This window comes from Lytechinus variegatus, chromosome 1 (assembly GCF_018143015.1).
Source record: "Lytechinus variegatus isolate NC3 chromosome 1, Lvar_3.0, whole genome shotgun sequence".
NCBI classification, from domain to species: Eukaryota; Metazoa; Echinodermata; class Echinoidea; order Temnopleuroida; family Toxopneustidae; genus Lytechinus; species Lytechinus variegatus.
Window position 1 is genome coordinate 89873587 of NC_054740.1, and position 27717 is coordinate 89901303.

The following is a 27717-nucleotide window of genomic DNA, read 5'->3' on the forward strand; positions in this document are numbered from 1 at the left end:
ACCCACCCCTCTAACAAAACCAGACCTAGATAGGCAACTTGACCTCCTTATGACTTCCCCCAATAATGGACACATGAAAATACACAGAGGACGATTCAAGGACGGACAGTTACAGATCCTGACGTCATATGATAAAGTATGTGACGATAAACCCACAGAAATTAGGTTTTGGTGGAACATTGGAATGTATAAAGACACTGAGACATTGATCAAACAGATACTTACTGAAAGAATTATTCCTGTGACAGGTACTCCACAGAGATTTTTCAGACAATTGTATTTGATGTAAATAGTAATTGCTTAATGTTTAATGTTGTATGTGATTGAATACTATTGTTGACGAAGTGTTTACTTAAGTTTAGAACAGTATATATTTCATTGAACAAATATTTATCATCGCAAGGTTGATTACCAAGATAAGTTTGAATTTATACTTGTCATATGATGATATCTATCAAGTTTGAAAGTACTTGTTTATTTTGTTCTTTTATAACATGAATAAGGAAAGATATTCTCCAACAGGATAGGAGTGATAGTAATAATTGAATTCTATGTTGATTGCTTCATTTGAATGAAGTACATAATGGGCCTTCCTAACATAGAGAGCTATCATTTCTAGAGCGCACCTGTTAACTTTCCAATAATTATCATGTTCCTCAGATGCTAAGATTTATATAGCATACAATTTTTTTCTTGTTATTACTGTTTTTGCTTGAACGAATGTAGTATTATAGTTAGAGTGAAATTGATCTGTATTCTTCATTTGATTTGAAGGAGTTTGTACTACGTAATTAATGAATATTGATTTAATAATATTTGCTGATTGTTACAAAGTGCATAAGTCTGCACATGAGTTGATGTCTATAGTATCATTATTGGTTGATCAGTTGATTAATTTACTTTATTTCAATATTTTTTGTGAATGTGTTCGATGTGTTAGTTATATCTTTACTTTAAGTTGGAATTAGTTAAGTAGAATAAGTTTAATCCTCTTAGAATAAATAGTATGTGTGTGAGAGAGAGAGTGAAAGTACAGTGGACGATTGAGATACACTATTTTGGTTTCACTCACTTTTAAAAATAACCTTTGTAATCTATTTTGTATACATTTTTTTTCCTAAATGAGGAGAGGAGCCTCATTTTCCAAAGAAAGGGGATGTTATGTAGTATGAATATAACTTCCTGTTATCCTTTCAGTCATTCACCCTCACTTGTTTACAAACTCCCCCAATGTCATCTAAGAATCCCAAAACCCCCAATACCATTTAACTGCTAAGCCTTGACCATTAAGAGACCAACCCTCAGTGACGTCAGCTAACTTCATGGAAGAAGTATGACTCACACTCCAGCCCCAGTCACTTGCACAGAGCATCACCACACCCTTGATACCAGAGAAAGTTTGATAGACAGTGAGCTGTAGACCAATCAGAACAAGTTTAGATCACTCCCACCTTTAATAGTTACACCCCAAAACAAATGATATAAATAAGACTTCTTGATTATTAAGGAGGGAGAGAACACCAACGATAGAAGACTAGACCCACACTCATCCAGATAGACTGACTGACTTCAAGACTTAGACGTCCATCGAATATTATAATAACTTCACTCCGAATCTTAATCTTATACTTCGAAACTATTATATTCATCGTCTCCCGTCATATCCGAATCTTCATGTACTTCGAACTGTCTGTAGCTGAATATTGATAATTAAATACTTTGTGATTTGAACTGTACAACTTTCTCCAAAGTTTCTTCATTACGAGTCCCTAATTACCGATCCCATTCCCCAACACGACATATTCTCTTATTACACGCATGGATGTTTTTTATGGAAGTGGGCCGATATATGCATTTAATTAATTGATGGCTAATAAACAGGAATAGCGAGTGTGAATTGAAATAACCTCGGAACAAGCCAAGCCACAGGGTTCGGCAGGTCTGATGAAGGCTGTCTTCATCCTGATATGAATCGAAACAGAATTGATTACAGTGAAATTTTCTTCGACAATCATGTTGAAGGAGATTCTAAATGAAATCCTATCCTGTTTGTTTTATGGTTCTCTTCTACTGATTAAATAAAGATTAGCAATCGAACTATCATCGTTGATGGTGATAATGATGATAAGGAAGAAGAAGAAATGGTAAAGAAGGTAGTGATTGTATTGGTATTAGTGGTGTGATTCAGATGCTGATGGAGATGTCGCCATGTCGTTCATGTCGTGATGATCATTGATATCTAAATCGACTTTTGATTCTAAATGATGTGCTTGAAATAGCAAGGCACAAGTAGAAGAATACCCCCCCCCAAAAAAAAAAAAATATCAAACCTTTGTGAATCTGCAACGATGATATCCTGCTGATCTAGTCCATTGATGTGCCGATAAGTGACCCCATCAATGGAGGCAGATTGAATCCGGAAGAATAGTACAAAAACTCCCGCACTACAAGCAACCCCTATAAGAAATCTTGTCAAGTGACACCTCATCTCTGATAATTTAAATCCTTGTTTAATTACAAGACAACTATGAAGCATGATATCCTCTAGACGATTTTAGTTGGTATGATTCGCTCCTTCGGCCAGATATCGATGGTCCTCAGCCCGGTCCTTCGACTCCTCACGGTAATCCATACATTTTGGTCCAGACTGATGCGATCAACACTCTGTTTTTGCAGTGTGTGATTTGGTTAGGATATGTTCACCCGGGAGGAAAGCAAGCTTTAGCAACCCTGTCTTCCTGTTTGTTAATTATATATTTTTTTGGTAAAAGCAAGTAAATACGCACTACTTTTGTTTCGTTTGACTAGACCAATTTGACAGCAAAACGAATGAATGCGTCTCTAATATTCTCTTCAAACAAATTTTCCTTGACGTCGCAGTCTGCTGGACAGGGGGCGCTGTTGGAGCTGTATTCTGCAAATGGATGTACCGGCCTTCCAAAGTGGATGAACAGTAGGCCTCTCCATTTCCCGGATAAAAGAATCTCAATATAACACAATTGCGTATTAATAAAACTTGAACTTTGAAAATATCTTACAGTATGATTTATTTCTATCTAATATCATAAAGTCTTTCCACAGGCCTCTCTGAGCGAGTGGCGTAATGAGCAAAAATTTTGAGGGGTGATGTTATGGAAGCTTAAAAGTGCCACCGAGATGTTGAGATAATTATCTCGGGAAGCCGACATCTTGATAGCAAAAGATAAGATGACGAGATCCTGGATCTCATCATGTCGACATCTTTTAGAAGAGATGATGAGATGACAAGATCCTGGATCTCATTATGTTGACATCTTTTAGAAGAGATGATGAGATGACAAGATCCTGGATCTCATCATGTTGACATCTTTTGGAAGAGATGATGAGATGACAAGATCCCGGATCTCATCATGTTGACATCTTGTAGAAGAGATGATGAGATGACAAGATCCTGGATCTCATCATGTTGACATCTTGTAGAAGAGATGATGAGATGACAAGATCCTGGATCTCATCATGTCAACATCTTAAGAAGAGATGTTGAGATGACAAGATCATCTCATCATCTCATCATCTCTTCTACAAGATGTCAACATGATGAGATCCGGGATCTTGTCATCTCAACATCTCTTCTAAAAGATGTTGACATGATGAGATCCGGGATCTTGTCATCTCATCATCTCTTCTAAAAGATGTTGACATGATGAGATCCAGGATCTTGTCATCTCATCATCTCTTCTAAAAGATGTCGACATGATGAGATCCAGGATCTCGTCATCTCAACATCTCTTCTAAAAGATGTTGACATGATGAGATCCAGGATCTCGTCATCTCATCATCTCTTCTAAAAGATGTCAACATGATGAGATCCAGGATCTCGTCATCTTATATTTTGCTATCAAGATGTCGACTTCCCGAGATAATTATCTCAACATCTCGGTGGCACTTTTAAGCTTCCATAGTATGTGGTGTATCATAACAGGAAAAAATTTAAACAGTTGCAAGAGACCAAAGAGAGCGAGCAAAAATTTCAACACTTTTATTACCAAAACTCAACTTTGAGATAGATTTTTACATAATATTCAGAAATTAAATATACTTCTCCCTTCTCTAATTTCTTTTCTCTTTTTTTCCTTGGTCATGAAAATTTGGGGGAAGCACGTGCCCCCCCCCCCCCATCTGTATGCAACTGCTCTGAGCGAGTGGCGATGACTGTCAACAAATCTTTCCGCTTGAGTCGTGAAAAATGATTTCCGCAAAAATTTGAATAATCATTATAGGTAAACGTATACGGTAATGAGGTGCGCCAAGCTTAGGAGATTAAATTGAAGATACTCTTCCCGGCCCTAGCTTAGGAGATTGAATGGAAGATACTTTTTTTCTAACCTGTTTCCCATTGGCCAAAACACCCCCTCTAGCACAGGGTCCGGGGAACGATTTTTTTTTTACTGGGGGTGCTGATGTCGGTTTGACAAGCTAAAAAAGGTGCACTAAAAATGAAAGTCATTTTGTTCTTGAGAAATTTGACAAGCACAAAAATGTACGGGTTTCAATTAAAACTTAAGATCATTTTTGTTGTTCGTTTATATTTTTTTCACATCTATCAGAATTCCAGCGGGTGCTACCCATTCTTCCTACACACACATCCCTAGTACGCGCCCCCACTTCCCAGGGTGATGTCGCCCTCGGAGGTTATAATATATTTCTTTTAAAATGCTGTTTGATCATTACTAATGCTGTAAACACTTGACACCGATCATAATTATTGAACTCCGGAGAAGCGTTCCATCAACATTTTTGTCCGAAAAGTTGTCAGATCTTATAACTTTTGTTCATTTTGTTTGGCTGAGAAGCATCGTTATTATGGTAATTGTCAGATAAATCATGCCTTGTCGGGTAAAACGTCAGACAAGTCCTTTCATCAAACGCTCCTATGGCTAAAAATAATTAAATCTATGTCATGCAGTAAACTATAAAATGTTACTGCGCAAAACGCAGTGTCAGAATAATTGACAAAATCTGATTACAAAGTTATTAAATTTTTAATCAAGCATTGTGAAAACAGTTGTACGTACGCCTTCATATTTATACAGTGCGTCCCACAAAAAACGCAACCCGAGATTTATCGATGACTTACCATAACTTAATCACAAATACAATATAGACAAATGACCTACCATTGTAAAGCTTAGAATCTCCTTTTTCATCTGGAATTACTTAAATTATTTCTCATTCACGTATGAGTGAGCGAAAACAATTTGAAGAGGGGGTACCAAAAAGTCATTTGGCGGGCTGTATCTGGGTTTCAAAAAGAAAACCACATGTTTAAAAAGTTCAATATCTGTTAACCATGCGATAGCTTCTGTGGGAAACCGGTGAAAACACATTTATGTAATGAAATTATGGAAATACAAGCGCTGATTCGAGGGAACATAACTTTTTTTACTTCTTGACCATTCTTTGGATTAAGGTATCAAATAAAAGAGCAGATTGACCTTTTTAGGCATGTGATTTTCTTTTTGAAATTCAGATACCCCCGCCAAATGAGTTTTTGGCATCCTTTCTTCAAATTGTTTCTGCTCACTCATGCATGAAAGGGGAATAATCTAAGTACTATCAGATGAAAGAGGGGATTCTAAGCTTTATATTGGTAGGTCATTTGTCTATCGTACATGTATTTGTGATTAAGTTATGATAAATCATAGCTTATTCTCGGCATCGTTTTTTTTTCTGTGACGCACTGTATAGGTGGGATCATGGTGTCAAGTTCCCACCTTCCCTTTTCTGTTGCATGAAATTAAACTTATTTTGATGTTTTCATACAATAGGGAGGGGCAGAAAAATAACTATCTATATTTCACTAAGTAATCATGAGAAAGGATAAGTATCTTCCTAGATAAATTATGCGAGCGTGATCTGAGAAATTTTGATATTCCGCTCTGAAAAGGGGGACATTTAACAAGAAATAGATCACACCTTCACAATGAGGCAAGCTCCGGGGGCAAGCTTGAAGGGCATGCTATATCAAATTATTATGAATTACTATTATTGACTGTTCTCTATTTGACTCTTTTCATTTCTTTCCTTTTCTCTTCTTTTCCTTGGTTGTGAAAATAGCTGAGGGAGGAGGGGGGGGGGGGTAAACACCCCTAGGTCCCCCTATCTGTACGCCACTGACTTCACAGAAGTATGCATGAGCATGATCTCGAAATTTAAGTGTGATTTTTAGTCATACTGTAAACTCTTTGTCAAACATTCCAAATAACAGTATGTAAATTGTACTTACAGATGTTGAGACAGGTGAAAATCATGATTTTATTATGATTTGCAACCAAATCATTTATTTTTGCCATGATTATTATCACAAAAGATGATTAATATTACACAATAATCCACTCATCTACTAACAAACAAAGCAGCCTTTAATCTAGTACTTGAAAACGTTAATCATGACTACATGGCATGAGCATTTGATATATTCAAGAATATCTTATAAAAAAAGAGAAATGTATTAAAACAATATTTACGAATGCATTGATCCTTTGACATAACTGGCAAGTCAGTAAATGAATGCTCATTTAAAATTCCTCTGCAATTTAGACATGTTCATATATTGCACATCATTTTAATTCAAATACTTAAAAAGTAACTGTTTAGGGAGGAATAGTAAAGTCTGATAAGATTGTTTCTCTCCCATTAATCCAAAAGCAGTTGAAGCTAATACAAATATGTTTTACTTGATTATGCAAGAAGACTATGCTTTTATCATAAAACTTGACAAATCATCTAAGTAATTCTATAAGTAGTTTGTATATAAATATTGAATGAATGAAATGTACAAGATGTATGACTATGCATTGCACACAATATTTCTTTTTCAAAAGGTAGAAAGGGATAAGGATATACCAGATATGACCTTAATCTACAATTGTAATCAATGAAAATAAACCAGCTTATCAGGTTCTGAAAATAAACACAACAAAGGAAAATATAAATTCTATAAAGTGTTTTTTATCATATATCCTGAGAAGAGTACAATAAGTTCATCGTTGATATCAAACAATTACAAAATACCTACTTTGCACAACAGTAAGCATTCTATGATAATTGTATATACAATAAAAACATTTCAATAAGAGAGAAATGGAATATCTGCAACTATAGTCAAAATACATGAAGATGATTGCAATAATGCAAATCTAATGTGCCTGATTAAGAATAACAAATCAAGTAATTATAACCTATTACTTATAATAAATGTAAACATGACTACTGGGCTTCCATTATAATTTGCATATATAGTACATGCTTCATGATTATGCTTAAATATCATGTATATATTGTTATCTGATATCCACACATACAGAGCTCAAAAGGATTAATACAAAGAAAATATCTTCACACATACAGAATATGTGTAAATGAATTGAAGGTTAAGGATTTGACTAAGTTATAAACATGTTGAACAAGATTTTGAGATCAAAAGTTCCATATGTTATTTGCATCAAAGATAAATAAAACCATACAGGACAAGTACGATAATATTTAAAAAATATGTATAAGTACTTGCAATAAAATTTCCACCATTATCTTCTAATGCAGATGCCACAGGAATTTCACTGAAATTGTCTGAACTTTTCTTTTTATATATATATGACACCAAAAATGTTCCATAAGAAATGAAAGTGTTGACATCTGAATTTTTTGTCTAGATAAAAAGAAAATTTACTTTACTTTACTAATTACACCAACCCAGAAGCCTACACTACAGTAATTGCTTTGGTATTATAAATGTAATGTCTGTTAGAATTCTTTATGACTTTTCAATGCATACACTGTATATCATCTCAAAGACTGAAGCGATCCAAAATAGAATCTTCATAAACTTTCTTCTTGGTGGAAAGAATTAATTTTATCACATTATTACTTTTTGACAAATCACACCCAAAGACAGTTTCATATTTATTTCATCAGCTAATGTAGACTGCCAGTGTAATATCATATTCCCATAACAAAAGAGACATGGATACTGCAAGGACCATTATATGAAATAGAACACAATAATGCACTGAAGAAAAGTATGCAACCGACCACATATATTTCTGATGCAGAAGTATAAGTGATATCTATTGGATAATAAGTATTAATTACTATGTTCATCATTGCCAAATCTCAAGTGTCAATCTCTCTAATGTTAAACTGAACGAGTAAACAAAACAGGAAAATAGATTAATCCAAAAAAGATGAAATATTGCACTGAATAAATTAATGATTGATATATGCACATGGCATGCATTTGAAAACGTACATAAAACATCTAGGTCAGATCTGGCACCTTTTGACCTTTCATTGAATTCAATGACAATCTTTTCCAATGATGCATAATTCAATGGTAGACGTCGATATATCAATTCTTTTTATTGACATCTACCTTTATAGAATATCATCCGATTATTTGCAAGAATGAATCTCATGGCTCCTAATGTTCAATATTCAAGAGAGCTCTAATGACACTGGCCCATTGATACTCCCATTCCATGCAAAGCTCAATAAAAGCAGGGTTAACCCCATAGTTTCAGTGCAAGCCAACATTAAAAAGGAAGAAAAATATTCTGGGGTTAAGCAGGAGATAAGCAACATGACGAAGGCCAGTCAGAAACAAAAAAGACTTATCATCAAATTGGTCAGGTGATTAGTGCATGTATCATCTCAGTTATCATGCACCTGTCCAAAACAAGTTTCTGTGCTGCCTCTTAATTTCAATAAGTTCCGTCCTGGGTTCTGTAACACAAAGGTTAGCAATCGATCGTAAACTTGATTTTCACGATTGATTGTACAGTTTAGTCCATGGAATCGATTGTAGAAAAATGTTCTACGATTATTGCTAAGTTCTGCGTTACGGGCCCAAGGTGTGTTTAGTATGCCATACATGCATACAAACTTCAGAAGGAACAATATCCTAAGCTAATGCTGCATAGGATGAGTGAGAGTACAAGATAAGGAAAAGAGATATGGAGAAAAAAATAAGAATTCATGAGACAAACAGTGTGAATATACTATGCAGTATACTTTCAGAGGCAGAGGAGCCATATCTAGCTTTAGAATTAAGTACATAGCTACAAATATACAAGTTTGAAAAAGCAACAGTTTTCCGCAGCCAAGGCTCAGTGCATAGTAGTTAGTGTCTGTCAATTTAGTGAGATTTAAATTCAAAATGAAAAAAAAGGATATATATATATATATATATATATATATATATATATATATATATATATATATATATATATACATATATGAAAGAATATATATATATATATGGGAGTATCAGAGTTTTGAACTAGGAAAAATCTTGGATTAAGAAATACCAGCCTAAAAAGGGGTTTACTGTATATCTAGCAGTCTTCACTCTTTGAGGTCATAGCTGAGCAAAGTCTCAGAGATGGCATCACACAAGGAGAGGAGCTTAAAAGGAGGATGCTGAGCAATATGCTTGGCATGCGGGATAGAGTCTGTGATCCAGAAAGTATCCAATTTAACATCATCTTCCAAAAACCTTCTCCAAGAATGCTGAGGAAAGACAGCATGAGTCACAAATGCATTCACAGAGAGTGCTCCGTGCTTCTGTAAAACCTACATGAAAAAAAACAAGGAAACAGCAAGTGTTATCAATGCTCTGAAGTTGGTAAAGAAGCAAATTCTTTCATGTGAAAATTGATAAGTCTCAGTGAGCAATACATGTAGTTTAAAAAAATAGTCCTTAAAAGTAACTAATCATTATCGTAATAACTTCTGAAGGTTTCTATGGCTAGGAAAGAGTGTAGAGGTTTGATGGTACAACATGTATTCTATTGTGGGCATGTGTTGGTCTATAAAAGGCCACCCTCATTCAATATCATCATTAGGAGAATACTATGATATTCTGTAATTTGACATATCTGAATCGAAGAGGCAGGGTGCTACATAACTTTTTAGAAGCACTTTTTTTTAAATTTAAATTTAAATTTTAAATTTTTAAATAGTTGGAATATGCTTGCCCGAAAAAAATCCTTGAAAGAAAAGTTTTACCTCTTCAAAGGAAAGTTTTTTGGTTATTTAAACCATTGACCTTTTACTTTCTTTTGATATGAACTGATGTACCTTGATATTGCATTATATTTTCCAAAGTGATTTTATCTTGCCTGCCATGACAAAAATTAGGGTCAATATCATATCACATTGACCCTAATTTGGGTCATTCTACTGTGAGAATCTGCTTTCTCATTTCAGGCAAGTAGTTTTGGTCTTTACTTCAAAACAGCCCGAATCTAACTTTTACTTGCCCCGTGCAAGTGCTTATGTAGCACCTTGGAGGTAACTCTCAATATACTCAATATACTCTCAATAACAGAATTTTACCAAATGGAAACTTGTAGTTTTGTGCATTTTTTTTAAAACTATAATTGAAAGCAGCACAACTCATGCTAATACATTACATCTAGTTGTTTGGTACTTTTTATTCGAGCTTACTTTCAACATTGACATTCAAGTTTATACCTCATATCAATGAAATTAACCTATGGAAGTGGGATTGGCCTGTAGTATTTCTTCATTTTCGATGGTTGCCATTCGATACACACGTTTTGCCACATCAAGCAAAAGTGATCTCTACAGTTGATCATGATTCAATTGTACATCAAAGTTTGCAGGTCGCCCTTTGTCTTAATGTACAATGTATATAGTGCATAATATGATAGTCTCGTTTATGGGAGACATTTTGAAAGTGAGGAATGACACACTAGTCCCAATCTGGTCTACCGAGGACCCCTCAGTAGACCAGCAGCACCGTTATTGATGCTGCTGAGGAGGGCTTTCCTTCCATTTTTATTTTGTTAATTTCACATTTATCATTTTCTTGTTTTTACTTGTTTTTAACAAAATAAATTCAATTCAATGCTGAATTCATATATTATGGTTTCTTCTTTGCAGGTTAAACATGTCTTATGTGCATCAGTTCAGGGAAAGACTAATGGGAAGTGTGCTTCCCATTTATTTATACAGGTGCTTTGGTGAATAAAAAATATTTTATTCCTACCTTTTGAATGCTATATTATAATTTCATTTGTTAGTCAAAAACATAAAAGAAAGCTTTCTATTTAAATAATTGACATCTTTAAATCCAAAAGAAAAATTTCTGACATAACTGTCAGTCTAAACTTATAAAGAAAATATCAATATTGTTTCTATTTTGATGAACTTTGAGTTGTCTTACCTTTGCACAATTTATGAGTGTACCACCTGTCTGTATCAAGTCATCTATGATGATCACATGACGTCCAAATGTTTCACCTTATTCCAAAATAAAGGAAGATTTTGAAAACAATTTGAAGTACTGCATAAATAATATACATAAATTAGGAAGAAGAACAATAATAAAATGCAATAAGGGGAAATTAATAAAATAAAGGAAGAGTGGTTCAAAAAGCAATATAAAAAAATACATATACATATATTCTTCAGGGTTTATTACAAATTGTATCTTGCGGCCAGTAACATTTGCACACAGTATAGATTTTACAAATATACAAACATTATATTATGATAAGTATAACATTAAAATCCATCACAAAATATCATATGAATAAACAAATAATAAATGGTAATCAGAAAATGTTGATGGAAAGAAACTATAATAGTAATCATTCAAATGTGACTTAATTCAGCAGGAAATTTAAATGGGGAAAATAAAGGTGAAAAGAGAAGTGTAAAAATTGGAAATGTACCCCCCAAAAAAAAAAATAATAATAATAATAAATAAAAAGAACTAGAGGGAGGTAGAAAAGTAACAGGGAAAAACCAAAATGATGACCAACAAAATTACAGAACACCGATCAAAGTAGAAAGGATCCTTTAAGTAAAAATAGATGAAAGAATTAAACTGGAAATAAATAAAACAAGAGGGGAGGGGGAGAAAAAAGAAAGAAAGAAAGAAAGAAAAGAAGATAACAGATGAAGGAGAGAGGAGAAGAAAAAGCAGGTTGACATGAGAAACCAAACTAGAAGAACTTACCCTCCTTAATAGAGACGATCCTATGATCACCATCTCGTATCTTAGTACAGAGTATACTTGGAAAATCTTCAAACATTTGATGAAATCTCTTATATGCACCTTCATCAGGAAATGCAACACTAAGGTTTGCCTGGATATCATCTGGCATGTTAAAGATTTCCTTCACTAGTAAGGGAATGGCCGATTCCAGTCTAGAATTTAATGAAAAATAATAACTCTCTATTCGATTATCAATGGCCAACAGAAGAGAATCACTGTTCTGGTGACATTGCAAAATGGTATAAATGTGTGCTAGTTTAGACTGGTTCAGACACACTGCATCGCTGGGATGTTAAAATCTTGCCTCTCAAAATAAGTATCTCAAAACAATTAAGTCAGCTAAGAAAAGCTGTATTTCAAAATATGGCAATGGTGATAACATTATATTGTCTGCTAATTTTTAATTTTTTCATATAAGAGGCTGTAACACCCTGGTGGTGACGTTTTTTTACACTCGTCTTGTTTTTCAACTATTCACAGGAATCTGAAAAGTTAACAGTTATGGTATTCTATACCATGATCAATATGGTAAGTTTTGATCAGCTTGAAGACTGTTTGAAAAACTGTGAATAACTCTATGGTATATTTAAAAGGTGGGTGCAGGATGTCCCCAATCCCCTTCTCAAACCATGCTAATGGCCAGTTAGACAAATTACAATCAAAAATTAATTCCAGTTTACAGATTTAAAAATCAAAGCCAATGTCAATTGATTTATACACAAATCACAAACATGAACCATTTAGTAGCGTGATACTGACTCAGAAAAGGCATGTAGTGTTGTATCAATAACCCATTTCTCATATTTAATCTCAAAAGTTGAACAGGGGAGAGGGGGAGGGGACAAAACTAATTCACCTTGGAATAACCTGATCAGAGAAGTAGAATCTCTCAGGCAGAGCATGAATATCAAACATGACAATCTGAGCTGGTCCCCGAGCCGTTGAAGGAATAGCAGAAAGCAGCATTGCCAGAACCTAGTAACAAAAATAATCATATCAAAAATGAAATATAAGTTTGTAGTATTGCATACAATTATATTTCAAAATATTCAAATATTTTCTATCCATGTAGTCCTATGAATCATGACATCTACTCTGCTTTAATGTCAAAATTAATTGTAAAATAAGCTTCTCTTTTCATCTTTAAAGAAATATATCTTATTCTCTCTTTGCACTTTTGATAACAGGTACATTCTTACATACTGATCCAATATAAAAACAATCAATAAATCAATACCTTAGCTGTAGCTATTTGTCCTTCTGTATCTATCCTCTCCATAGTACCGGTGGGAAAATAGGGTAGAATAAATTTGAATGATCTGGCTAAATACCTACATTGATGGAAAAATTTTAAAAAAGAGAACATTAATTTCTAAAAGGTTAGAAAATGGCAGATATATCAAACTAAGACTGGTATTCACTGATTACACAAGTGGAACGATTCTGGCAGTCTCGCCTGCATTACGCAGTTCGATATAGCAGCAGTGCTGACTTTAAAAAAAAACAGCTATTGAATAACTATTCACAAAAGATAATAATCATACAGTGGGGCGTTTCATGAAAGGACTTGTCGGACGTTTTATCCGACAGTTACCACAGAAACAGTACCTCTCAGCCAATCAACGTCAGAGAAAGATGTCAGATCTGACAACTTGTCGGATGAAAATGTTGATGAAACACTCCCCTGGTGTATGAAAATAAAATACCATGTCCATTGACCCAACATGACCTTTGACTACGATCATGTGACCTAAGATGTGTGCAAACCAATCATTCATACTTAATTACCCTTAGGTCTATGTTTCATGAATGACATCTGTAGATTCATAAACTAGCTGTCTAAGTTTGATGCCAATTCAACAAATATCCCCAACACAGCCAAAGTTCATTGACCTTTGATCTTGGTCATGTGACCTGAAGCACGCACAGAACATTCAAGGATACATGGTTACTCTTATGTCCAAGTTTCATGAACTATTTCTATAAACTTTTTGAAATATGATGACAGAACTTTCCACAAATACCCAACATTATCAAAGTTTGGTGACCATCAATGACCTCTGACCTTGGTCATGTGACTTGAAACTCGCACAGGATGTTTAGGGATACTTAATTGCTCTTATGTCTAAGTTTCATGAACTAGATCCATAAAATTCCACAAATATCCCTAACATTGACAAAGTTTGTTGACCCTAATACCTTGGTCACATTTGTTCTACGGCGGCCGTACGGCGAGTCGAAAACAGTTGTTTTATTCATTTTTATTCAAATGACCTATGAAGCTGGTACAAAAAATGTTAAAACGGCTGTTTTTGACTCGCCGTACGGCCGCCGTAGAACAAATGTGACCAAGGTATAAGGGACCTTTGAGGTTGGTCGTGTGACCTGAAACTCAGGCAGGACCTTCAGTGATACACTATCACCCTGTCAAAATTTCATGAACTAGGTCAAAATACAATTTACGTTGATTGTACAAAAACTTAACCTTGGTTAAGATTTCAATATTGTCAATGCCGTACCCGCCGTCGGAAAAGAGGTGTCTACAGTCTCGCTCTGCTCTGCAGGCGAGACAAAAATGGAATGTCCATGTTTTCTAAAAAAAAGGATTGTTTTACTGTAACAGAAAGATATAGATTTAACAGTGATTTATAAAACTGTAAATTATATGGCATGGATAAACAATGACTAAGAGAATGAACAATAATGGAAAATTATTAATGTAAGCTGGAAATGTTTAATCATAAAAACTAGACAAAGCAACAGCAACAACAAAGCACACAGAAATACAAAGAAAGATACTGTAACCAACTTAAATGAAATATCAAAATGATATGCAAAGAGTGAGTACCATAGGTACATACTGAATAGCACTTAATTGTGTGAAAACCTTCCATGATAAATTTCTTGATTATAATTTTAAGGCCTGTTTTTATATGACACATTATTACCTATACAAGGCATTTTAGGAGATAAATTAAAGTCTTTTTTCGCCGGCTACTTTCAATCTGAGACCAACGAAGTAAACAGGAATTAGGAATGAAGTCCCATGTTAACAATATTTGTAGGGCTGCTGCAATTGGGTTACACAAAATTGGGAAAATGAGAAAATATCTTGATAGGAAAACAACAGAAAAATTAGTACATGCCTTCATCTTAAGTCACTTAGATAATAATAATAGTTTACTATTCGGAATACCGGAATCGCTTCTCGATAAATTACAACATATCCAAAATTCTGCTGCAAGACTTATAACTCGAAAAGGAAAATTTGAACACATCTCCCCTATTTTATCTGACCTTCATTGGCTACCCATTCGATCAAGGATCAAATATAAACTTCTCATATTAACATTCAAATGTATTCATGGTATTGCCCCTGCTTATCTTCAAGAACTTGTCCAGATTCATAAACCTAAGCGTAATCTCCGTTCTGGCTCACAAAATCTTCTCTCTGAAATTACTGTCAAGACCAAATCATATGGGGATCGGGCTTTCCAGAAAGCTGCACCAGCACAATGGAATTCTCTTCCATCGACATTAAGAAATATTACCCAGCTTGAGAAATTCAAAGTTCAATTAAAAACCCACCTTTTTCAGAATGTTTGATTTAGTCACTCGCGCATAGAGACCTGTAGGTGTTATGCGTATTTAAGAAATGTACTATTATTATTATTATTGCCATGTTGCCCTCCCTGGGCTTTACCCATAGGAATCTTGTACAAAACAGAGGGCAATATTGGCCATATTTTTAGTGCACTTGCGCTGTAGGAGCCGATTTTGATTGCTAATCTCAGTATTTGAGAAATCTGGCTGGAACAAGTTTCTAATCCAACGACAATGACAATAAATATACATGAACTGTATTAGACCCATGTCACCCCTATTAGGGTATTGGAGACACTTTCATGCAAACTTTAAAATGTATTCTTCTTTTGCATTTTAAATACTTACATACTATTTACAAACGCAACCCAAGTGCATTTTTATACGGGTTGAGTGTATGTGCGTGCCATGCATGATGCATGACTTCAAGGTTACAATTTCCATCACAAATGCTTATCAAGGGTTACTTCACTAAGTTTTTGAATAACCTGAAATCATAAGTATTGATAGGCAAACAGGCATATAAATTGTTCAAAATAATAGTTTGAATTACATATTGTACAGCCTTGGGTAATAATAATATTGAATGACTCTTCTTTCGAGAAACATCAAATATGTCACCCTTAAAAGAACCATATTGCCCTCTTCTAAAGAGTCGGGCCAATATGATTCTGTTGCGGGCCACATATTTGATGTTCCCCTCACGGCCAGTCAAAATCATACAACTATCATGGTGTAATTACCAATTAACATTATTCATATTTTAAGCATTAAAGCAAATAATAAAAGTGAGTAAAGTTTTTTGTGTTGACAATACATCACAGAGAGATTTCAATAAATTATACTCAATTTCAAGACTTTATACATTGATTTTGTAGAGAAAATAAATGAAGCATAGAATTTGCATAATAAGCACTAACAACACACTAATGTTTTGGGGAAAAATAACTACATGTAGAAATAGTTGTGAATGCTATAGGCTGATTTATTCATAACAAATTGTAGATAGCAGTGAAATTCTCAGGGAAGGAGCAGCATAAGGCTCATTCCAACACCCCCCCCCGCGCGAGACTTAAAAAAAACTTCCATTCCATGTCCACAGCCAAGAAAACAATAACAGCACCTTCAGCACTTTGCTGAGTGGATATGAACTCTCTAGTTTAAAGTTAGATATATTTAATTATTTACATCCCACTTTTCCAAAGATACTCTCAGTCCCTGCTAATTACTTACATGTATGTAAGATGGGGCGAAACAAAGACAAACATTTTAAAGATGTTTTCCAAAGTCACCCCAGGTCACCTTTTAGGTGATTTACGGGGGGGTATTATGGTTACTTTTCTTTTAATAAACATGCAAAATACATGTACAGGCACATAATCCTGGCAGTTTATGATTCTGAAAGAATTCCTGATAAAAGAAATATCGGGGGGGGGGGGGGTGTCATTAGGGTATGAGAGATCTGCTGTAAGAAAAGTTGAATGAATACCTTGGCATATGGTAGATTATTGAGAGTTGCTCAAACACCACCTCAGGGGAATGAAAACTTCCAAGAAATATGACTGCACAGTAACAAGAAAGTATGATAAAACCAAAAACACAAAGAACAAAACTGGTATTAATGGTGAGAGAAAAATATCTATGGCATAATCAAATCACAATTCTTTGATAAAGAAAATTCTACATGCATATGTTACACGAGCAACCACACCGACAGTATTTTTTGTCAATGAATATTTAATGAGGTACCATAGAATGACATAACTTAAATGGGGAAATATGGTTAGTAAATAAACTCCCTTGAACAAGTGGTGACATGACCAAAATAAATACACAAATAAAATTTCCCATGAATATGAATAAAGAGAAGAGATCGAGGGGGGGGGGAGTTCTCCTTATAATTTGAGAAATCCGTTTCTCATTGAAATTGCCTCATTAAAAAACCAACAAAGAAAATAAGGAGGTATGCTAAATGCAAAAACATAAGGAAAAATTTACAGAAAACCCCAAATTTTAAATGGCTGCCACTTTCTGCCCACTGGCTATTTGTATATAGATTCTTGGGTCACCATAAATAAGATTCAAATATGAAATTAAAGAAATTATCTGGCCCCCATAATCACAACTAAAGTTTTTTCTCACATAATTTCATCTACAACTGTCCTGTTCTACATATACCTGTAGGATAGGATGATTGCTCTGCTACCCAAAATAAAAGTTGCATACATTTAAAGTTATCTTTTAAAAAAGGTATGCATAGTTGTATTTGTTTCATAAAGCAAAAAAAAGAGGCAAATCATTAATGTGATTACAGAGGAAGGTACAAATCAATGGCTAATTAAACATTTAAAGGAACACAAGAAGTTCTTTTGTTTATTCCTTTGATACCAAATTTATTGTGAATAGTATAGAAACATTTATGATTCATGTTTGGAATACCTGTATTTTAAGAGGCCGCCAATCCATCATTATGAAGCTTAATCGTTTATTTTGGCGGTCTACTGCATCCTTTAAAGGACAAGTCCACCCCTACAAAATGTTGATTTGAATAAAAAGAGAAAATCCAACAAGCATAACACTGACAATTTTATCAAAATCTGATGCAAAATTAGAAAGTTATGACATTTTAAATTTTCACTTAATTTCACAAAACAGTTACAGGCACATCCTGGTCGGTATGTAAATAAGGAGACTGATGACGTCATCCAGTCACTACATGTATTTCTTTTGTATTTTATTATATGAAATATTTTAATTTTCTCCTCATTGTCAAGTGAAACAACGATTAATTCCTCACTGAACATGTGGAATTAGTATTGTTTAATACTATATGGTTCAGTCAACTTGGTCCTTGATGTCAAATCTGTAAAAAATGAAATATTGTATAATTCAAACAATAAAAAACAAAAGAAATAGTGAGTGAGGGATATCACTGACTGTGATGGACATCACTGACTGACTCATTTACATGACACTGAGTTGTGCATATCACTGTTTTGTGAAAAATAAGCAGAACTTTAAAATGCCATAACTTTCTTATTTTACATCCAATTTTGATGAAATTTTCAGCATTATGCTAGTTTGATTTTTCTCAATTTATTCAGATCAACATTTTTCTGGGGTGGACTTGACCTTTAAATTACCATTCTTTTTAATGAATAAAAACAAATTTTCTTGATATTTCACTGCTTGTTATTACTCAATTTGTAATAACACATCTCTGCATATGATGCAGAAATAGAATTAATCAATAAGCAAGGGTAGTTCTGAAGACCAGTGGTCTCCCATGTATACAACAAAATAGTTGAGAGTCCCCAGCTTTCTATCTCCCATCATTTTTCTATAGATCTAGGCCTATATCAAAAAGATGGCATGCTATGGACTCCAAGGTCAGAATGAATGGACATTAATGAAGTGTGAATAAGCAAATGGGATGTAAAAACAGAAAAAAACCACATGCTACTTACCATCCCTTCCAGCGCATTCTCTGACTTTCTCAATGAAGAGATTAGGCCATCCATCTTTGAACTTATCCCATTGAATCGTCTTGACAAATTGAACCTGTTGAAATTTCTTCAGTCGCCTTTCTTCTGCTGCAGACTGGAATGAAAATCAATCATGTGTCAATACAATTCATTCCTACCATGCCTACTACTTCCTACTATTTATTACTTTCGACACACAGGTCTATAGGGTCCGTGTCAACTGTCAAGGCTCCTTGATGAAAAGACAAATACACAAATTATTTAAAGTATCATTACAGAGTCGTCTAACGTTAGGACTAACTTAGGCTAATTTTATCCGCAGTGCCACTTTACGAATTACGTACATCAAATACGTGTAAATGAAAATGACATGACAAATCATAATGCATTCAATGATAATTGTAATACAAAGAAACTATAAAACTGTTGGTAACACTTCACAAAGCCATTCACTCTGAAATAGTATTTTAATTGATAAAGATTCTACCACGTCAGGCCATCCATAACTTGACTCGTATTTGGTCATTTTCAAACAAAAGTGGACATGGGGGTGAAAATTAAAACTTGCTAGAAATCATTAGGCATCAATGTTTTTTGAAACTAGACATCTTAAAGTATATTTTTTCCATTTCATTTACATAAAAGTATTAATTATGTCGTGAGATACAGTGAATTTTATGCAAGGGAAATTAAATGTTACAAAATGTTGATTTTTGCATTAAAATTCACATATTGCCTATCACAATATAAAATTTGTATTAGAAGCACATTTGTTGGCAAGATACAAGCTGTGTATTGTATCTACATGTAACTCCTAATAGCAAAAAAAAATTCTGTGAAGTGTTTTTCTGAAAAAAATTGGGTTTCAAAGTTTTCAAAACTGGTTGTCGTGTCACTCACGTTTTAAATGCAAAACGTTTTCTAGAGCTGTGTATTCTGAAAATTAATTTATCCCAGTACTGGAGCAAATACAGTTTATCTGTACCTTATTGTATATAAAGTAACTTGGTCCACTGTGTTAAGGTAAAGCTAACATTAACTGTTAAAGTTGTGTCGTGTCACTCACAATGTCGTGTCACTCACAAAATGTCGTGTCACTCACAGTATTATATTGTGTATAAAAAAGGACATCCAGTAATGTTTGAAGCGTTTTACCAGAGATACAGTCAAAATGTTGTTCCTGACATCATTTAGGCCTATTTTAGGCTAATAATTTCCTCCATCTTCCTAATTTTACTCCTTTTTATGGAAATATTGAATTTGACATTGAGTTCATCTATTTTCTCTCCTCTCCGTGGTTGCCTTGGTTTAAAAAATCCTGACAATTTTCCATTGGTGTGAAGACTCGGATCCTAATTCATATTTTGGTGAATGTACTGTGATTAAGAATAATCAATCAACACAAAATTATGAATGTATCAAGAGAAAAACCACTATACTTTAGCAATGGACATATTTACAATGCATGAAGGGTTGGTGATGGTGATGTTTCAAGTCATACATGTACCTAGGTATTACTCGAACATTCTCTGTCTCCATTTCCAGAAATGAGCAGAAAGTTCACCTTTCTTTTGAGCAATGTTATTTCTTTGTTATACTCATAGAGCTTTAGAAAAGTCAGGGATCCTTTTTTTTAAATTTGCAGAAATTTAGTGGTAAAGTAGTATACATGGGATATAAGAGATCACCATCACCACCAAACATTTTTTTCAAATTCGGAAAAGAAAATATTTTTCTTTTCCTTCTGATTGATTAAATCAACCTTTTCATTTGCCATAAAGCTTGTATTCCAGGACATGAAATAAACAAATTTGCAAGAAAACATAAACATTTCAGGTGAGAATGTACTGAGATTTGATAGAACATTTTTGGATATTGCTTGAAGCAGCTACATGCCAAGTTCAAAATCATTATTTGTTCAGCCACCATTCATACCGCTAGTGATTAACTACATGTAGGGTCTGAACAGCAAACTACCGTAAGCGGGCCGATGTGTGTTCAGAGCAGATTTGCATTTACACATATTCATTACAACAAAATGATGCATGTTCATGTAGGTCCCAACAAGTCCCAACCGAGACCGCATTTTGATTTGAGCAACTTTGGATGGGTTGCCATGTACCAGTAGATCATTTTTTTTTTCTTTGGGGGGGGGGTACCCTGATAAGAACAGAGCTGGACCTCGAGGGGAAAAAGCTATTGAGGTATAAAGGGAGCCTGGTTGGGATGCTGAATTGGACTTTAGTGTGACATCCAAGGGCTTAGAAAAGGAAAGGCTAATGACTTGTAGTTATTATGTAATAGTAGCAGACTGCAAGAATCAGGTACTGACTGCGTCTTTCACCTTGTGGCTTTCCCTGGATTCCCGTGGTATGGTATATGATCAAATAATTAGCAATGAAAAGGTACAAGATTCCAGCTAAAGGCATAGCTCTGAATTTTGGTACAGTGCCTACATGTACTGCCTTGGGAGGGTCCACATACAAGCAGTGTTCAGGAGAAAACCTATGCTTGTTGAGATGAATTCCCAAGTTTCTCAAGGATTTGCTGATAGTCCATCTGAAGTGTGCAGCAACGTGATTGGGGTTTGGTACCAAAAAAGACATTGAAACTGCCATGTCCTATTTGTACAATGCCTAAAATATTATAATATTGTAATCCAGTATTTCAAGAAAAAGGAGTCATACATGACATCATTGGCTACCAGACCATGCCAGATGATGTTGGTGACTATTGAGAATACCTTTCTTACAAGGAAAAATTATTCCATCCGTTGTGGATGCTGAATTGTGTGAACCTGTAAACTTTCATGTACAGATAGGGAGAAAGAGTTAAAGTTTTGAATGATATCAGGCCACAAAAAGAATGTTTGAGTTGATGTCAATGCCAAGACCTCATAACACCTCCTTCAAGTGCCCCCTCTTCCTCTAAAGAGGAGAGTGGTAGAAGCCCTAGTGTGACAATGTGGTATGGTATAGAGAATGTGAGTTGATGGGCAAATATGACCATAAACCAAGAATAAAACATCAGGATGACATATTATGAACTTTAAAGAAAGCAGTTATTATGTAATTAAGCTTGTTTTTCGTTAATGGTATTTTACTCTTCTAGATCATGCAAAAAATACTTTCAATGTTGAGATAAATGTTGTATTTTTGCACTTGTCGTGTCACTCACGTTATGGATGTCGTGTCACTCAAGGTATATAGGAGGGTACCATTTTCCATAGAGGTTTGATTGATTTTGACTATATGTGTTAGATAGGTACACTATTTATGTCCATTTACTGGTACTCACAGTACTCCATGACAACTACTTGGGCACGAATCCAACCATATGTGTTAGTGGTCAGAAACCCATGTCCAAAATTTGTTGTGTCACTCACGCACCGTTTTTTAATCATATCTACTAAACGAATTGTTGAATTCAAATCAAACTCGCAGTGGCCCATGCCAGTCCTACATTGTTTATAATATAGTAGTCATGATTGATTCATAACCTTTAAGTTTGAAGATATGAGCCCTTAAACCTCTCCGATTGTCGTGTCACTCACGTTTGAAAATGACCATTTGTCATTTTTCAGACCCCTATTAACATCTAGATAAATTCTATCTCTAATTTATGCATATAATTTGTCAAATTGTATGATTCAGTATCAACGATTTTAAAAGATATTGTTAAAATTAAACAATATTTTGATGTTTGGAATCGTAAATGACTGTATAATTATCATTTTACAAAGAAATCATTATGGTTTACTTTCATAAACTTATTAAAATTTGATATCCCGGGGGGTACCCATCTCAATGTCCACATGTGATTTTTTGTCATGAAATGAATTGTTCATAATTCAATTTTCTCAGCAATTGAATGCTCCAGTCTTCCTGGTTTAAGTATGCATGATGCATATTAAATTTATGTATTTCCAAATTTATCACAATATTTTCAATTTCGTCATAATTTTTCTTTTTGAAAATAATGCTATTTAGTGACTAAGCCTGGCTATGTCTCGTCCACTCTTTTTACCGATTGTATACGGTATCGTATATCAAGGTATTCTATAGATCAAAAGCATTATCATGGTTATGTTGGTTGTTCAGCTGAACTGCATTGGCTTCACTCACCAAATACTGAGACCGAAGTTCTAACGCAATCTGTACAGGGGACTCAATGGCCATATGTTTATGTACCAAGTTCGGATAAAACAGGGAAGTTAAGTTGCGTGACAGCCGAGGTAACTGTTTTTGTTCCTTTTAACTGGATTTTTTTTCCCTTTTTTTTGGCAATTAATGCCAAGAGGGAAAATTAATTTGCATTTCGGTCGCGTTAATTTTCAAAAGTTTGATTCATTAAAGACAAAAATTAAAGAGCCCCGACGGGGGGCTTTCGCATTGTAAGCCCCCTAATGGTGGCTGCACGATAGCGAGCCATCTGGGTACGAGAAATTTTTTTAAAAATTAAAAATTGAAAACTCCTCGAAACAGATGGCTGCCAGATGTCTAACGTTTGGTATTCTAGTTAGGAAGCCTTTCGTGAAACAGGTTTAGTAAGATTGGAGCTAACTTTGTGGTTAGTGGATAAAGTCATAAAGATATGACTAACTTATCCAGGTGTTGAGAAACGGGCCCCAGGCCAGAAGCCTCCAGCAGCTACGCCTGACTGAGCAAGTACAGACATGACAGATGTTCGGGAGCTCCGACCCGCTTGGCCAAGCGCGCGGCCGGAGCTCCCTGGCCTGGGTTAGACAGAATCACAGATGTACGGTACCACCGGTACCGTACTACTGTCAGACAGAGTGAGTTAATAATATACAAACCTCGGCAAAAGAAAAAGGGGAAACTGGAGTCACAACCGGGATGAATGGCTCTGAATTTGCTGCACAGCACTTTTTTGCAATGTCTTCAGCCAGACCTTCCATAGATGGGTGGCAAAACAGTAAAGCTGACCTAACCGAAGAAGCCATTTTCCTTACTTAACGTTACACTCAATCATCAATTACATGAGATATATCTTTACTGAAGTTTTCGACTAGATATCGACGAGTGTTTAGTTCAGTAACCCACTACTGAACGAAGTCATTATGAATGTATTCAGTTCCAAAGTCCTTCTCGATCTTTACGTTGGCATGGCTGGATCATGTGGGTCATCAAACTTGAAATTCACAGGTTCACATTTCAGTCCAATACTTAGTTGTCCACATGGGCGGAAATCCCAGGGGGGACAAAGGGGTCGCTTCCCCCTACCCAGAATAGTAGGGGGACACAATATCAATTGTCCCCCCTATTTTTTTTGGTCTTTTATAATGGAAGGAAATACATCAATAAAAATCGAAATAATACATTTGTTTTGGAGGAGAAAAAAATGGAAAAAGGGGGAAAGAAAGAAAAAAAAGACAAAAGAAGGGGGAAAAGGAGGAAAAATAAGAGGAGGGAGATGAATGAATAAAATAAGGTCAAGGGAAGACTGGGAAATGATTTGAAAATATATTTCATGTCACTATATTAAATATTTGCTCGCGCTTCGCGCTCGCACAGCCTGTTCGACGAAATACATATCGTGTTTAATAGGCTGATATGTAGCTTAAATATCAAGTTTTGAAATATAAATTGCATATTTCAGGTCGAACATCGAGCTTTTATTATTTTGTTTCATTTAAAACTTTATTTTTTTTTAAAGTGCTCTGCAAAATGTCATTAGCAGCTTTTTGCGCTGTGCGCTCACTTTATTTGATTTGCCAAGTAGGTCTACATAATTATTGTTTCTGTTTATTCCATAAGATTCTTTATATATTAATTCTATAACAAATTACTTAAAATCCCCCTTTTATGGCAGTTCAAAAATTTTGTCCGCGATTTGCACTGGCATTATTTTTGAAAATAAATCAACTCATAGTCATGATTACAAAAGTCCTTAAAATATCAAGTTATCAGGCCTCAATGTCAACAAAATTCACTATTATGCTTATAACATGAATAAATACGATAGATAAAATTATTATGAATTCTTAATAACAAAATTGTCGCTTTTTCAGAATAGGAATAGGAGGATAGTCATCATTTTCATATGATGACAAAATGTCCTTAGGCCAAGAATGTTCAGGTAATAAAAATATCAGCTCGCGCTTCTCACTCGCATCATTTATTAAGTGCTATCCATATCCACTTCACAATTTCCCTACACAATGCTTTAGATAGTGCATAAATTCACCTTTTCATACAGTAATATTAAGTATTTTCCGCTCGTGCTTCGCGCTTACATTATTGATTTTCATGATAAAAAATGAAATGTATTCAGAATGCCCAGATTCTGCCTAACTCTAAAACACGCGCAAATATTTTTTTTAGATATGCAGCTTGATCTTTATTCAAAACGCGCTAAAATTATCCAGTTTCAGATCAGGATATAAAAAAAAAATCTGCTCGCGCTTTGCACTCGCATTATTAATGTAGGAAAAGACAAAATTTCCCATCTTTTCATGATTTACAAAACATAAATAGAGTGTCCCATTTTTAGGTCTGAAATCTCAATATTTCCGCTCGCATTAATTATTTGGTTTTATACCTATACCGTTAATGATTACAAATAGTGCTTAGAATGTCAACTTTTTAGGTCGGAATGTCAAAAAATTTTCAGCTTCCGCTTCGCGCTCGCATTATTTGATAGTTGAAATATGCATCGTCTTAATGGCTTACTGCAAAACGTCTTTAACAGGTCCCTTACATGCAGATCAAGCCAGAACCGCTCGCAGTAATACATACGCATCTTGTTCAGATTCACACACATTGCCTATAATATTCAATTTTCAGGACAAAAATAGATGAAATTCCAAAAAAAAATCAGCTCGCGCTTCGCGCTTGTACTATTTAAATATGGCTTATGAGATTACTACAATTGTTAATTTCTTTTTTAGAATAAAGTTAGAAATGACTGTTAGGACATCGACATTTTGCCCCCACCCCCAATTTTTCACGACCAAGAAACAAAAAGAGAAAAAGGAAAGGGATAAGGATGAAATATAAAGCCTATTATTTTCCAAATGTCATGTCAAAATCTATCACAAACTTTGATTTTTTGTAATGAACATTTTGAAATTTTTGCTCGCTCGCTTCGCTCGCAACTTGTTATTATTATTACGTGATACGCCGTATCAAGCCCCCTCAATTTTTTGGCCCATTACGCCACTGGAACAACCCCTTCAAAGAACAAACAAAAATCAATTTTGAGCGGCCGATCGGGGAGAATATGGGTGAAAAAAATTCGCCCCCCCCCTTTTGGCGGGAGCTAGATCCGCCCCTGGTCCCCCCTACCTTCGGGGAGAGATTTCCGCCCATGGTTGTCCAGTCCATTTTCGAAACTGTAGACACTGGGTGCATTAACTAATTCATTACTGAGACTATTCCATGGTTTTCTCAGTCTGCAAAAAGATTTCTTACGTTTCTCCCCGGGCGGGAGGGGGGGGGGCAGTCAAATGTATTGCTGTACATATGCGTGGCCAAATTATTTCCAAACATGTACCCCAAAACTAGTTTTTCTCTGTGTGCAAAATAACCCCTACACAAGTTTTTCGCGGGCTTTAATTTTGGCCCCTAAACAAGTTGTCGCCATGCAGAATATGACCCCGGGAAAAAGCTTGGGGAAAAATCATACCCTATAGTTTGGCAGCTCAATGAGTCTTTAAGAAAAGCTTTGAAAAAAACCCAATTACGTTTGACCCTGTGATTGACATTGACCAGATTTTCAAAACTACCCCTTTTTTGAAAATCAATGTTTTTTATACCCTTAACGATCGAGTGCAAGCGCGGCCCGCGTCCAAAACTGAAAAAATTGAAACACGTTTTTTTTTTTTTTTTTGGTCACGCGTGTATACAGCAATATATTTGACTGGCCCCGGGCGTTTATCAGTGACTGATCAGTAAATGAACATTTTTTTTATCATGACCTCCGGTAGGCCCATGCACTTGACCCAAATCTGGCACTACCACCTGGTCATATCTATATGAAATCAGCTTGTAAGTTTCAATCATATTCCCTCGCGCACGGCGCGGTATGTCATAATTATGTATATAGGGAGTTAAATTTAGTTTGATCAATCTTTGTTTGTATAGATTTTTTTCTTACCGGTACCATTGAATTTAGTGGCCCTTCTCTGGAGCGTTTCTTTCGTGAACTTGTCGGATAAAACGTCCGACATTCCAGTATTCCAGTTAATGGTGGTTCAGCCAATCATGGAAAGTTGTCAAATCATAACTTGTCGGACAAAAAATCTGGCAAAAAGCTCCCCCTGATCGGGTAGCCTTATAGGGGAGGCAAAATAACATTTGGGGGCATAACACACAAATATTTCTCAAAATTGAGCGAGAAGTTCAAGCTATTTTTTATTGTACACCCTATACTGACTTGAAAAGGGACCTGAAAAGAATTAGCTGTTTTCATAGTATCTCACCAAATAAATGATGCGAGAACGAAGCGCGAGCTGACAATTTTTGATATCCTGACATGATAACTGGACGTTCTAAGCACTTTTTGTAATCATAAACTGGATGGCTATATAATTAAACAATTTAT

The 27717-nt window shown here is 35.0% G+C and overlaps 1 protein-coding gene across 1 annotated transcript; it reads right to left on the bottom strand.

The window, feature by feature from the left end:
- Positions 1 to 9274: 9274 nt before the first annotated feature.
- On the bottom strand, positions 9275 to 24208 carry LOC121427958 (ribose-phosphate pyrophosphokinase 4-like). Its single transcript, XM_041624540.1, has 8 exons — positions 23969 to 24208; positions 19135 to 19267; positions 17157 to 17229; positions 13302 to 13395; positions 12921 to 13039; positions 12026 to 12216; positions 11228 to 11304; positions 9275 to 9609 (listed from the first exon to the last, which is right to left on the bottom strand). The coding sequence occupies exons 1-8, from the start codon at positions 24113 to 24115 to the stop codon at positions 9382 to 9384; spliced, it is 1062 nt and encodes a 353-aa protein (XP_041480474.1). The 5' UTR covers positions 24116 to 24208; the 3' UTR covers positions 9275 to 9381.
- Between the last annotated feature and the right edge of the window lie 3509 nt (positions 24209 to 27717).